Source organism: Benincasa hispida, chromosome 1, assembly GCF_009727055.1.
Source record: "Benincasa hispida cultivar B227 chromosome 1, ASM972705v1, whole genome shotgun sequence".
Taxonomy (NCBI): domain Eukaryota; kingdom Viridiplantae; phylum Streptophyta; class Magnoliopsida; order Cucurbitales; family Cucurbitaceae; genus Benincasa; species Benincasa hispida.
The window spans coordinates 20,729,149-20,744,002 of NC_052349.1; the positions used below are offsets into that span (position 1 = coordinate 20,729,149).

At 34.0% G+C, this 14,854-nt stretch overlaps 1 protein-coding gene and 1 long non-coding RNA gene across 2 annotated transcripts; one reads left to right on the forward strand and one right to left on the reverse strand.

Moving 5' to 3' along the window:
- Nucleotides 1-9,254: 9,254 nt before the first annotated feature.
- Nucleotides 9,255-12,177, reverse strand: LOC120073203. Its single transcript, XR_005480697.1, has 2 exons — nt 11,915-12,177; nt 9,255-11,338 (listed from the first exon to the last, which is right to left on the reverse strand). It is a non-coding gene; the product is annotated as an uncharacterized LOC120073203 (long non-coding RNA).
- LOC120073195 (GDSL esterase/lipase At4g16230-like) lies at nt 11,378-13,060 on the forward strand. The gene is given in 6 exon segments (XM_039025878.1): nt 11,378-11,824; nt 11,918-12,048; nt 12,167-12,412; nt 12,505-12,760; nt 12,835-12,978; nt 12,981-13,060. Coding segments are annotated over 6 exon segments (1,104 nt in total). The 5' UTR covers nt 11,378-11,577.
- The last annotated feature ends 1,794 nt before the right edge of the window (nt 13,061-14,854 follow it).

The window sequence follows — 14,854 nt, forward strand, 5'->3', positions numbered from 1 at the left end:
AACTCTACACGATCGCGTAGCATTAGCTATGCGATCGTTTAGCAAATGTTACACGATCGTGTAGTAAACTCTATACGATCGCATAACAAAATTTAAATGATCATTTAGCTCCAACTACATGATGCGGCAACCACCGCTTCGTCTTCTCCATCGAAACGCACTGCAACCCTTCTTCTGAAGCCTCATGAGCGACTCAAAACTTAAATGAATACAGACTCAATTGCAAATTTAATGCCCAAAAAACGCAAGGCCCTTACAAATTAACTTTGTAAATTTAAACAGAAAGCCATAAACAGAGACATCTATCCCAAAACATCCATAACCAACCATCCACATACATTTAACATTTAAACGCAATGCAGAAACTAAAACCCACCACTATTGTAAATGGTTTCAATACATAAATGGAATTTGGAATCAAAACTACAACCTGGCTCTGATACCAATTGAAGAAACTCATTTTACAGAGATCCTTCAGAGGAAGCGGATCGTCCAAATTCTATTTACATTGAAAAACAATTTACAGTAAACATACAAGATATGCATTCTGAGCAAATTATAGCATGCTTTTTGTAAAGAAAATGGGTTCAAATGATACTACCCTTAAAGAACTTTTCTTCTTGTAAATCCCTCTCGTGGTCACAAACCTCGAACACAGTAACAAACTTGAAGACCTTCTTCAAGAACTTCTCGAACCAAAAGTAAGAAGACACTACCACAAGAGCTTTCGGTATTCTCAGAGTGAAAGTCCAGGAGTGGTAGGCTCTAACTATTTTGGTTTGGAGGGTTTTTGAGTTTGGAGGAGGAAGGAGATTGAAGAAGACACCGAACAATTCTGTGATACTCTTTATCATATAGCAAAGCTCTCAATCGTGTAACAACTGTCAGGAAGAAGAGAAAATAATTTCTTTTATTCCTTTTGCCATAAAACGAATTAACCACCCACTAAGGTGGTTGGAGAGAAATTAGGAATTATTATCCAAAATAATAAAATTAATATAAATAAATATGATGACTAACTTATCATATCTTATTTATACTAAACTATATATCATATCAAATATAACACATAAACTATAGTTTTAATATTATATCATATATAATATAAACTATAGTTCCTTTTTTCTATTTTATGGCATTTAATATAAATCATATTTATATTAAATTTAGCAACTTTGAATCACATTCATAGAAAATATATTTGAATCTCATTCAAATATTTATTTCCTCCAAATAAACTATAATGTATCAAATACATTATAACAATTATATCATATATAATTGAATCAATTTAATTATATCATATATAATTATATTCCCTCTTATTAATTTGAACTTCAAATTAACCCAAGAGTTGATTCTCGACTAAATCCTTTTGAACTACCAAGGAGACTTTATGGACCTGTAGCTTGAAGCTCCAACGGTATGTGAACAATTAATTAAACTCTTTAATTACATTATCCACCATCCGTTAACTATCGAGCACTCCACTAAAGATTGACACCTGTACTCTTCGCACTACAGATATATTTATGTGTCCATTGCATATAACCAATCAACAGTACAATGACCCTTCACAAATTGCTCCTAAGTATAGTTGGGCCAAATTACCGTTTTGCCTCTATAGTTACCTCTAACTCCTTATGTACCACTGATCCCTCTAATGAACAATAGATCATAGACCTACTATGACTAAACCCCTCTCGGGCCAGGAGAGGGTGTGGCGCCACATTGTTCAAGACCCAGAATCAGCCCTTAAGAGAGCAATCTATCTACTTATCTTTGCTTCGAGAAAGGAGTGAATTCCATCTTGTGTAGCTATGTTCCCAACTCCCCAATCAAACGAATCCCCAAAATGGTAGGCTTGTTGTGTCGAAGAACTAGCCACTCTCACCCATACAAATCAAAGGACCATCCTCATAAGCAATAGCTCACAACTCACTCAGGATTAAGGTCATGTTACTTATGGTCATCCTAGTGAAATGAAAGTCTCTATCATGAACGGCGTATATAATAAGACTAAACATTTCGTGATCCGGTCTTATACAAACTCCTTTGTATAGAATATCCCCGCTCACATGTCTAATACATGAATGATCAGGATCAGATCATTTGTAGCACTTTACAACACTTGTAACACTTGCAAAGCAGGCCATACTCATAGTGTCACCAGGATAAGGTACTCAGTTGTGATGTTAGTTTATTGGTTTGTGGTTAATGCAACTAAAATATCACATATTTTATAGACAAGTTGAATAAAATATCCTATATTACTAATCACATAAGATTTTGTTCATACAAGGTTTACAAACTATAGAACCCTACGAGATTTAGGGCATCAACCCCAACACCTTTGAGGTTGAGTCGTGTCAATACGGGCTTCCTACGAGGGTCAGATACACTAGATTATGGGATATTTTGTCTTAAGTTCTTCGAATACTTGGTGACCGGGTCTAGTTTGGAGAGTTTATGGCAAGATAAAATGCATGAGTTTAGGTTGCAGTATGATGCCGAGTTATAGGTCGATCAATTTTTTTATTAGATCTTTCTATGTAAATTTTGACAATTTTTGTAAATGTATGAATCTCTTAACTTTATATGAGCAATTTGTATATTTCCATACTTATATGAGAAACTTTTTCAAAGTAAGCAACTGTATGTGTATCGAGTGTACATGATTTTAGGTGTCGTATTTCGAGTATCATGCATCGATCATCAAGTAACATGCGTCAAGCATCAAGTAACTTGCATTGTGTATTAAGTAACTTGCATCGAGTATGGTATAATGAGTATCGTATATCGAGTGAAGTCATTGGATCAAGTATTGTTTATCGAGTATTGTCGAGTAATCATGTATCGAATAACATGCATCAAGTAGCGAGTAATGAGTATCGTGAATCGAGTATTTACAGAAAGTTCTTACTTTACATAATTAACAATATAATGCATATTATTAAATTATAAAGTATTGGTCATTGTTTGGGTCCCTTGAGTCTCAGTCCTCGCCTGTTCATTGCGTTTGGACGTATCAAGTGGTTCGTTGTACTTTTATCTATTATGTCCCGGTTGACCACACCGTCCACATTTCTTTAATGTGACATGTTCTCCAATGGACGGTGTCCCATTTACCTTTGTCTACCAACCTGTACCACTCTTTTCGGTGGGAGTATTTTTACCTCGGTATACCCTGGTGTCTTTTTCCATTCGAATACATGACCAAGTGGGTTTATCGACTCTGCATATGCTAGCACTAAGAATCAACACTATAGAATTTGTTGCATAGAGTAAACTGATTGATATTGCGCTCTCTAGCTACAGCAATAGTGTGCAAACACAAAATCTCCAAACACTGAAATTGTATGCAACTACATTCTCGAGTGTTAAGATTGAAGATACCATCTAATCCACCGTTCTTGACATGAAATCTATAACAATCGATTGGATTTACTTGGTATCGCCTAGCTTTATCACACCCTAAACCCATTATTTCCTCTACATACTTTGAATGTGGCGATATACTATTAAACCACATTGTTCGCCTCTCATGAAACCAACCTTCAAGTAGACCTCTTATGTATTCTAGCAACGAAGTTATTGGCAACTCTCGGGTTTCTTTGGTAATTGAATTATAGCATTCGACACTATTGTTGGTCATGTTATCATATCAGTTCCTGAACTGGTAACACTGTGCCCATCGCTGAATATCAACATCCTCCAAATATCTTGCAAGTGAACCATTGTTGTAGTTCATTATTTGGACCCAATGGTGCTTAAACTCTAACTCGATATGTTCTGCAAACATCGTTAAACAATTTTCTAACAAACTCGTCCTTGAAGTATTTCTCCATGTTCTTTTTCAAATGGTAGGTACAAAGTCTGTATTAAGAATTGGGGAATATAGCAACAACGACATTAGTTATACTCTATCCATGGTCTGAGACGAATATAAGGTTAGGGCATTCTCCAATTGTTGTTTTAAAGGTCATCATGAGCCACTTCAAGGCTCAGTCATTCTCACTATCAACAATTGCATATGCCAGTGGATACAATTGGTTGTTACCATCCATTACAACGTCAACTAGTATTGTTCCCTTGTACTTACACTTTGGATGAGTATCGTCTACAATGATCACAGGTCGAAAATTCTTAAAACCTCTTAAACTTGCATCTAGTGCCATGAACATGTATTTGAAATATTTTGATTTTTCAAGCTCGATCTCAAATACATTTCCAAAATTTTCTATCTTCAAAGTCTCACCATATGCATGCAAGTTGGCATATGATTCCTCTGGCGTCCCCCTTGCAAGAGCAAAACCAATTTCTCTCGCATGCCATGCCTTGTCATAATTAATATCGACACCGTACGGATGCCGCACATTCTTAATAATATGGTGTGGTTTGTCCCCTCGACTAATGCCAAACTTGTCCTTCATCAAATGACCAATAACGAATGCACTGGCTTGCCTGTGGTCATGATTCAATACTTTAATCGAGCATGTGTGATTGGGCATGCATTTTGTGATCTTGAAAATATCACATCTGTCCATTTTAATTGATTGAAGGGCCCACCTACAAGTTGGGTGTAAACACCGAACAATATACAATTTTTTGTTCGATTTTTTAACCCGCAGCTCAAAGTTATTCTTAATAGCCAACATTGCTAACCTCATCTTTACATCACTCTTGCTGAACAAAATTTGACCTACTTCAACTGTATCCCCCAACCCTATAGACGATTGCGGTTGCATGATCAAGTCCCCTGTTCTGGCATTACTATTGGATGGTAGTACACTGCACGAATTTTGGCAAGACACACTCTCAACAAAATAGCCAAAATCATTTGACAAAATCGGAGTTGGTTGTCCTTCATTCACAATAGAAAGACCAATCCCTAAAACAACCTGGGTTGGTTGTTCTTCATTCTCAGCATCTTCCTCTTCTATCATCAAATTCTCATTTACACATGTCCCAACCTCTTTTGTTGTCACATTCGGATGCAATACATTTGCTATATTAACATCGATGTTTTCGTTTTTCAATGAGACACTCGATGGACAAACATCATGCTCATTGACACCCGCTCCACACATGGGTTGGTCTTCTCTCTCTAGGTAATCAAATGTTGCCTCGTGATGAATATCTTCAATTTCCTCAAGACTTACAAATACCTACGGTCTAGTACGGTCCCATTGAGAGGAGAAATTTAACATAAGCATCGTCCATTAAGCATACTGGAGGAGAATCAATATCCATCTTATATGTCACCCTCATTATAATCTTGAACTCTATCAAACTAACTCGCATGAACTCATATACTAGATTTACCAACTCATTAAACGTCAATGTGCTCGAAACTAGCAAACCCTTCAAATAGCCTCCAATATAGCCTTCTTCTATATCGTCCCATGTATCACTATAACGTAAGAATATATACTTCTTCATCCTTCAAGAAAAATAATACAAAAAGTGAGCAGTTAGGAAAATTGGTTAACGTTAAATACTCGCTATACTCGATCCTCGCTACTCGTCTTCACTATTCGATACCCAATACCCGATATTCGTCCCTCAATATTTGGTTCTCTTAACTCAATGCTTACTATTTCATAGATTTCTCTCCTTTCATCCTCGCTCCACTGGGAGCTACTCGCATGTCTCAGTGTATACTCACAAACTCACACTCACTCGTTCTCTTTGCTACATTCGTATATCTCGCATAGCATTGGAAAAGTAAAAAAAATGTGATCAAAAAATGGAAGAAAAAAAACTAGTACATTTACTTACTTGAGGTGTGAGACAATATAGTGAAATGATCTGAATGCCTTTATAACTTGATCTCTATTAAGAAAAACAGGTTTTGTGAAGCGGATTTTTAGAGGGAAAAAGAGCTCGATTTTCTCTTTTGTGTTTCAGTTCTATTTGTTCTTGGTTAATAAAAAAAAAAAAATTACTTCACATTTCAAGAAATTGATTTGAAAAAAATAGTGAGAATTGTCAGAAAAATCTCCAATTTGTGTATGTTCATACATGAGCATTAACTACAGTGTAGATCCTTCGACAGGCACAGACAATTCAAAATGATCGAGTATGCATTAATCGAGTATCAAGTACGGATGGCAATGGTTGAGTATACACGTGTCAATTGCACATGTATCGAGTGACCATGCATCCCGGTATCAAGTTATCGTGCATTGAGGATCATGTGACGAGCCAATGAGGAACGAGTAACAAGCCATCAAGGATTGAATTCCTTGATAGTGGTGGGCTCGCAGGATGCATCTCAAGGGTGAAGTGGTAAAATCATACGTGGATGACATCAGCAAAAGGTAACTTTCCATTACTTTTTCTATAGGTGGCTATTTTTCATTTGGACCTCCCAAATGAGGCAATCCATACAAAAAAAAAAAAAAAAAAAAAAAAAAAAAACTACGAATACTACATATTTTGTGAGATTCTATATTTTTTTATCTACCTCCTTCGAGTATTTTCAAAGTCCAATCCAAGTTTTAAAAAATAGAATGCACATTTTAGGATTTTGCTAAGAATCAAAATGTTTCTCTAAGAGAAGTGAAAATCATAATAAACAAATTGTGAGGAAACATGTACAATTTTCAAATATATATATATATATATAAAAAAAAAAAAATCAAATGGAGTCTTCTACAATCTACGAGCTCCCACTTGATTGGTTTCAAATGGAGTTTATTTTTTGCCCAAAAAAACTTGAACTCTACTTATTGTTTAAAAAATGCTTTTATTCTTTCAAAAGTTTAAAATATAAATCCTTTAGGGGCTGTTTGGGGCGCTGAATTGAGATAGGATGTAGTTCACAAGTCTGTGGAGTTCATACATCTGTGAAGTTCATATGTCTGTGTTTGGGGTGATGAGTTATTTAGTCTGAGTTCATATGTCTTTGTTTGGAGTGCAGAGTTGAATTCATATGTCTGGGTATCTGATGTAATTTTTTAAACTCTAAATAATATGCTTTTATGATTATTATTTTTGTTTTGAAATCTTTTTATTCAATAATTCCACTTATCTTTGTTTGAATAAAATATGAACTATAATTTTTTTCTTTTAATTTTTAGAACTTTTCTTTCTTTCTTTCTTTCTTTCTTTTTTGGGCAATAAACAACAATTGACTCATTACATTTCTTGTAGAAATATGGTTAAATAAAATGAAAAACTAAAGTGAAATCAAAACTTTCTAGCCAATTTTTCTCCATGAATTTCATTATCATCTTCTTTTTTTTCTTCTTCTTCCTATTGTTGCTCTATATTTTTACTATGTCATGTATTTTTTTTAATTAAATTTCCCCCATCATCGTAACAGTCAATGGAATGTCACCACATTTCTTCAACAGTTTCACTTTCATTTCCTCTAAATTTAGAGGATCATCAAAGAACAAATCTCTATTTTTCACTAATTCTTGCTAGAAAATGTTCCATGAAAAAAATTTTCATTTTATGATTTTTTTTTATTATTATATGTTATATACTTTTCAACTATATACATACTTTTCGTCTAAATATTCTTAACACTCATTTGATATATGAATTCATTACATATAAATATTGCACTTAATGTAGACAAAATAATATTTTTTATATAATCAACAACTCTACAAAATACTTTAACAATCATCAGTCTTATAGTAGTCAGAAGTGGTTGTCGAAGTTGATTATTGAAGATGATTTTTGCTGGAGTTTGTAGCTGGAGGTGGTTGTTGGAGCTTGAAGTTGGTCACATGAAGGTATATTGGAGTTGGTTGTCGAAGTTTGTCATCGGAGGTGGTTTTTGAATCCCAGAGTTGGGCGGGCAAAAGTGGTTGTCGAAGTTAATCATCAAATATGATTTTCGCTGGAGATTGTGAGGGTGACTATAGGAGCCCAAAGTTAGTCTAAAGCATTGAGTTGGTCGTCAGATTACTCACTCAAAAGTGTTCATCGAAGGTGATTTTCATCGGAGTTTGTAGTCGGAGGTGGTTGTCGGAATTGGTCATCGGAGTTTGTTGTCAGAGCCAGTTGGTCGTCGGAGTTGATAGTGCGAAGGTGGTCGTCGGAGTTGGGTCACCGGAGGTGGTTGCCAAAGTTGATCGCGCAAAGTTTGTAGGAGCTCGGAGTTGGTTGTCGGAGTCCAAATTTCATCGTCGAAATTGTCATCAAAGGTGATTGTTGGAACCCAAAATTAGTTTTTGAAGTGTGACGGTGGTCAATGAGTAGAGCCATTGAAAACATTGGAAGAATGGAGAGTTAGGGTAAGTTGGTAAAATATACCAACTCAACTCTACCAACATTTAAAGTTGGCAGGTCAAACAATGAGTTGATATATTATACCAACTCAACTCATGTTGATGAGACAAACACCCACTTAGAATGTTACGAAAGATCAATGCAATGATGTGGAACGTGGCAATGACTAGGATGTTTGTTATATGAACACATAGAATATCAACGAATTCGTAACCTCGTAAACGTGAGAGAAATACAACTTCACGTTGTCTCCCTAATAAAATTTTACTCACTTTAGTGCCTAAGTTTCTTGAGTAATTGTCTCATATGATAGAACAAATTAATTTTCTTATGGAAGCAACACTCCGTTTGCAAGATCCAACGAACTATACTTTGTTGAAATAAACTAAAATGAAAGAAAGTTTCTTAGGAGAAAAGTGATTACGAAAAAGTTCTAAAAGTTCATTTATCACGGTTTTGGAATCAATCATTTTATAAAACATAAATTTTCCGACCAAAAATATCATTGTTATGACATCTTTTGGCTTATATATATTGTATTTCTCTAATGAATCCCATAGATTTTCGCCAAATCCACCACTATAAGAGAGATACGAAATCGTAAGCGTAGTATCCATCCATGCCATATTACTGCACTCAAAGCATCTCGTAAGGAGCTGAAACCATTCATTATATAGTGTTATCTAGTCAACTTAAAGTGTGGCTCTTGCATAAATATTTTGCATATGTTTCTATACCTTAAGTGCAAGCAACCTTTCTTTGTTGACTTCTCCTTCAACATTATAATAGCAATTGTTTTTTGAAAAAAAAAATTTCATTCCAAGTTGCAAGGGAGATTAGAATATTATGTTGTTATCATTTGAAATCAAAGCGATTAAATTTTTCATAATTTTTCTCCATAATTTTCACCAAAATGTGGTACAACAATTTCGCATTGTTCATGACATTTATGTGAGACGGATTACCAAATATTTGTGAAACAAGGTAAATAATTTTACTAAATATTTCTCACAAAATAAAATCAATAAGACAACAAATAAACTTGGGACATTATTCATTAGGCTTGAAATGTAAAATAATATGAGAACATTATATAATAGTAACAATTGACCGTAATACGCCAATTTTTTGCAGTACACGACTTAAAACCCTGTTGTCATAGATATAACTGTAAAATAAAAATTAGTGCATAAAATAAAAATAACCCACTGCACATATGCCAAACGATCAACGCATGCCAAAATTATATATATGCCAAAGAAAATATAGTATTAAAAAAAAATTTGCCCAAGTTGATGAATAACAATTTATCTTGCCATCAAATTTTAAGTTTAGAATCCACATTGCTCATTCCATCAAACATGATAAGTGTTTCTCATGATGCTTAAAAACCACAAATCCACAACCCAAAATCAAACAAAATTTATCAACATCTTTTGCAAAATCACTAGAAGTTAGTGATTACATCAAGAAAAAGGTAGATAAGGAAAAAAATTCTTCAAAGATTTTCGTGGGGTTTGTGATGCAAAGTGAAGAGCACAGAATAAGGGAAGGAAAGAACAAAATCTGGTTTTTTTCTGTGTTTATTTTTGTTTTTCTAAATCCAGTCGAAGAGTAAATATAGAACAAAAACGCACGGAAAATAATAAAATAAATTCAGAAACTCTTCAAAATCATTTCATGCCAATCTCACTTGAAAACACTTTTATGCAACTATCACTTGAGTGCAAATTAACAATTTTCACACTACAAAACTTCATGCATAAATAAAGCACATGAAAATCAGAAAATAAATAAAACGAGAATATTAACAATTTCGATGCATGAAGTTTTACTTAGAATGAGATGAAGATTTGGAGGAATAAAAGGTAAATCTCATTTTACATCCTAATTTGATGATTCCAACAAGATTCTCATTTGTTGAGTCATAACACTAAATCAACTAAAAAACCAAATGCACTAAAATCAGGTAAAACCCACACATACAACTCAGATTTAACTTATGGATTTTTTTCTTTAAAAAAAAAAAAAAAAGAACCAAAAAAGACCTCACGACAAATTTACATAAAACACATTCATGAAAAAACAATAAGATCCATGTATGAGTAATAGAAAAAAAATGAAATCTCATATCAATTATTTAATGATTGCATCATGCATAATGACAAAAATAAAACCAAATCCAATTAAAATTGTCTTAAGATTGTTATATGAATAATTTTACCAAAAATATGAAAAAATACATAACCTTATAAACACGAAGGATCCCGAGCCCAATGATTTCACGTTGTCTCCTTAAGACAATATTACTCACTCTAGTGCTTGAGTTTCTTGAGTAATTGTATCCCATGATAGAATAGACTAACTTTTTTATAGAAGCAGCACCTCGTCCACAAGATCTAACAGACTATACTTTGTGAAAATAAACCGAACTTCAAAAACTTGATAAAACAAGAGAGAGTTTCAAGGAGAAAAGTGATTATGAAAAAGTTATAAAATGCAATTTGAAGAAGAGACATATTTATAGACTATTCATCCATTTGAATAGTCGTGTCTCTTCATCAAGTTGGTTATTTACGAAAAGACATGTTCACTTATGAAACGATACAACTCTACACGAATGATCACTATCATTTATTCCAACAATGATTGCATGGATTACGTCAAAAAAACAACATCCAGACACTCAACTTTCTGTCCAAAATTCTAATGATTTTTTTCACTCCAAGTGTTATTTTGAAACCTTTATAAAAAAGACAAGGTAATATTGCAACTTTTGAAAATAGAGATATTTTTTAAACTAAGGACAAACTTCAGGGGTATAGTATCTAATTTAGCCTCCATTTGTTCAGTAGATAAAAGATTATAGGTGGGATTTGCTAGTTTATAAAATGCACCATTGGAAGACCAACACGATCAAAAAATATAAATACTTTTAAGCTATTATGAGTTTAGAACGGAATTCAGAAAATAAAAAAATATATAAAGGCTCTTAAGCTAGAAACAGAGTACCGAATTCATCTCCAAGTCCTTCACAGCAGGCTGCTTTAACTATGCTCTTTCCTCGGTACAAATCCTGCTTTCCTGCCTGCATTCAAAGTTAAAAACCCATAAAAATTAGCAGCCCCTCATTTTCTCAAGGTTGGTGATGGTGTGACAGAACATTTAATGGGTTATCTCCTTAGACTTACCTTTTCTTCCTAATCCTAAGCTCTCTTCTCTGTTTCTTCTGGTTTTGAACCATTACACAGCCAAAAGAAAGTTAAAAGGGAAGAATACTCGAGAAACTGCTTTGTTTTCTTTTTCCTCTTAGAAGACTGTTTCTAAATGGATATGATATTTGTTAACAAAAACACTGTCGAGGGTATCCTATGTTTTACCCTATTTACCTTGTTTGGAACTTGCTTCTCTAGAGATTTTACAGCTAATTTTGTGTTTGGGGATTCATTGGTGGAGGTTGGAAACAACAACTACATTCCATCGCTCTCCCGGGCCAACTATGTGCCAAACGGCATCGATTTCGGTAGGCCAACTGGTCGATTCACAAATGGGCGAACCATTGTTGACATAATAGGCAAGTTGTGATCTACATTGCACTAATAAGACCAACAAAATACAGGAAATACAAATTTCAATGTCTATCATGTTATTGTTTCCATCTTACCAGGTCAGGAGCTTGGGTTCATGACATTCACTACCCCATACTTGGCGCCTTCCACGACTGGGGCGGTGATTTTTTGAGGCGTCAACTATGCTTCTGGTTCAGCTGGAATCTTAAACAACGCAGGAAAAATCTTTGTAAGTTTCTGCGGCAATGGAAAACCATGATTGAAGTGCATATTTTCATGCTTTCTTCCTCATATGTGTTGTTCTTGCTATTTTTGTAACTAAAGTATGTTGTATTTGTGTTGGAAAGATTGCTCGAATCAACATGGATGCTCAAATCGATAACCTTGCAAATACCAGACAAGATATCATCTCCATGATTGGCCTTCCTGCTGCCATAGATTTGCTTAGAACTTCCATTTTCTCCATAACCATTGGCTCAAATGACTTCATTAATAACTACTTTACACCAGTCCTCTCTGATTCAGGACACCGCTTGATTCCTCCAGAGTTGTCTGTTGGTTCCATGATTTCGAGATACAGACTCCAACTCACAGTAATAACACTCTTTCTTGTTACTTCACTGACATCAAAGTTTATGACTCGTTTCCATTACTTCATTCGAAAACGGTTCTGAATCACTTGCAGAGACTCTACAATCTAGGAGCCAGAAGGATCGTAGCGGTAAACGTCGGACCAATCGGATGCATTCCATATCAGAGAGATTCAAAACCTTCATTAGGAAACAACTGTGCAAATTCCCCTAACCTAATGGCTCAGTTATTCAACAACCAATTGAGAGGTCTACTCATAGAGCTCGGAGCTCGATTTCAGGATTCGAATTTCCTTTACGCAGATGCATTTCGAATCGTTCAAGATATAGTTCAGAATCACGCATCATACGGTAAGAAAATAATGTGGAATTACACATTCTCACAGTGTTCACATTGAAAGCTTCGTTCATTGCATTTTGAATAGGGTTTGAGAATGCCGACTCGGCGTGCTGCCATATCGCCGGGAGGTACGGTGGTCTTTTTCCCTGTGGACCGCCGTCCAGCGTGTGCGTAGACAGGTCGAAGTACGTGTTTTGGGATTCATTTCATCCTTCTGAAACTGCGAACTCCATATCGCCGGGCGGCTCTTGAACGGGGACGCCATTGATATTTGGCCTATCAATATTCGAGAACTTGAACGTCTTAATTAATTAATCATTGCTAATTAGCCTGAAAAGAACTACCAGATTTTTATTTGATTAAATTGCAAATTTGCTTCCTATCGCAGTATCGCTTGATAATTAGAATTTAGAATTTTGGGCCTTTGAAGAAAATTTAAATTTATTGCATATTGTTTTTAATTAGAATTTAATCCTTATGGTTGAATAAAACTCTCACTAATAATTATCTATGTGTTGTGAAATTGAAGAGCACAACGGAAACACGAATATGGAGAAAATATAATATAATAACATATTTATATAATAATAATAATAATAATAACAACATTATAATAAATTTATAAATAAAAGAAAAATGACAGAAGCTTGTGCTGATAATGTGTTGTGAAATTGAGGAGCACAACGGGAACACGGATATGGAGAAAATATAATATAATAACATATTTATATAATAATAATAATAATAAATAAAATAGCTACAAGCATAAAATAACTAAAATTATAAAATTGAATAATATGTAAATTAAGTGAAATTCTCACCAATTTATATCCGTACAAATGACCACTTATTTATAGGGAAGAATTTTGACAAGTAGGAAGTGGCACATTTGGATACTATGCATAGGAAGTTGAATGACACATAGCCAACACATGTGATAATGAGAAAATGACATTTGGCATTAGACACTAAGCATGATACTAATGGACATCTATTATTTTTATACAATACTTATAATACTCCCCCTTAGATGTCCATTATATATATGAAATATACCCCATTAAAATCTTACTAGAAAACAACCACATGGGTGGGAAAAAAATCATAGTGAAAAAAAAAATACATATTTCATATAATTTATACTTTCAAAAGAATATATTTGCTCCCCTCATGAAAACATCACTTAATATCTCTAAGTCACTGCATTCCAATGTTGTGCATCAATTTTTCAAAAGTTGCGATTGATAATACCTTTGAAAATAAGTTTGTCAGGTTATCCTTCGAACAAATTTGTTGTACAGTGATGTCGTCATTTTCTTCATGATCATGAGTGTAGGAAAGTTTCGGTGAAATATGCTTTTGTTCTATCTCCTTTAATATATTCTCCTTTGATTTGGGCTATGCAAGCTGTGTTGGTTTCGTATAATATTGTTGGAAGATTTTTATTAGAAGATAAGCCACACGTTTCACGAATGTGTTGAGTCATTGACCTTAGTCATACACTTTCTCAACTAGCCTTGTGAATTGCAAGAATTTCAACATGATTTGAGGAAGTAGCCGTTATAGTCTATTTCACTGATCGTCATAATATAACAGTTCCTCCATATGTGAACGGATAACCTGTTTAAGATCTGACTTTGTGTGGTTCAGATAAATATCTAGAATCTATATAACCAACTAGATCAAATTTTGATTTATTTAAATAAAACAAACTCATATTGATTATTCCTCAGAGATAACGGAGTATATGCTTAATTTCGTTCAAATGTCTCTTTGTAGGAGAAAAACTATATCTAGCTAATAAATTTACTGAAAATGCAATATTTGGTCTTGTATTATTAGCAAGATACATAAGTGCACCAATTATACTAAGATATGATACTGACTAATAAGTTCTTCATTATCTTCTAGAGGTTGAAATATATCTTTCTTTATATCCAATGAACGGACTTCCATTGGAATATTTAATGGATGTGTTTTGTTCATATAAAATCTTTTCAAAATTTTTCCTGTATAAGTTGACTGATGAATAAATATTTCATCTGCTAAATGCTCAATTTACAAACCAAGGCAAAATTTTATTTTTCTGAGATATTTCATCTCAA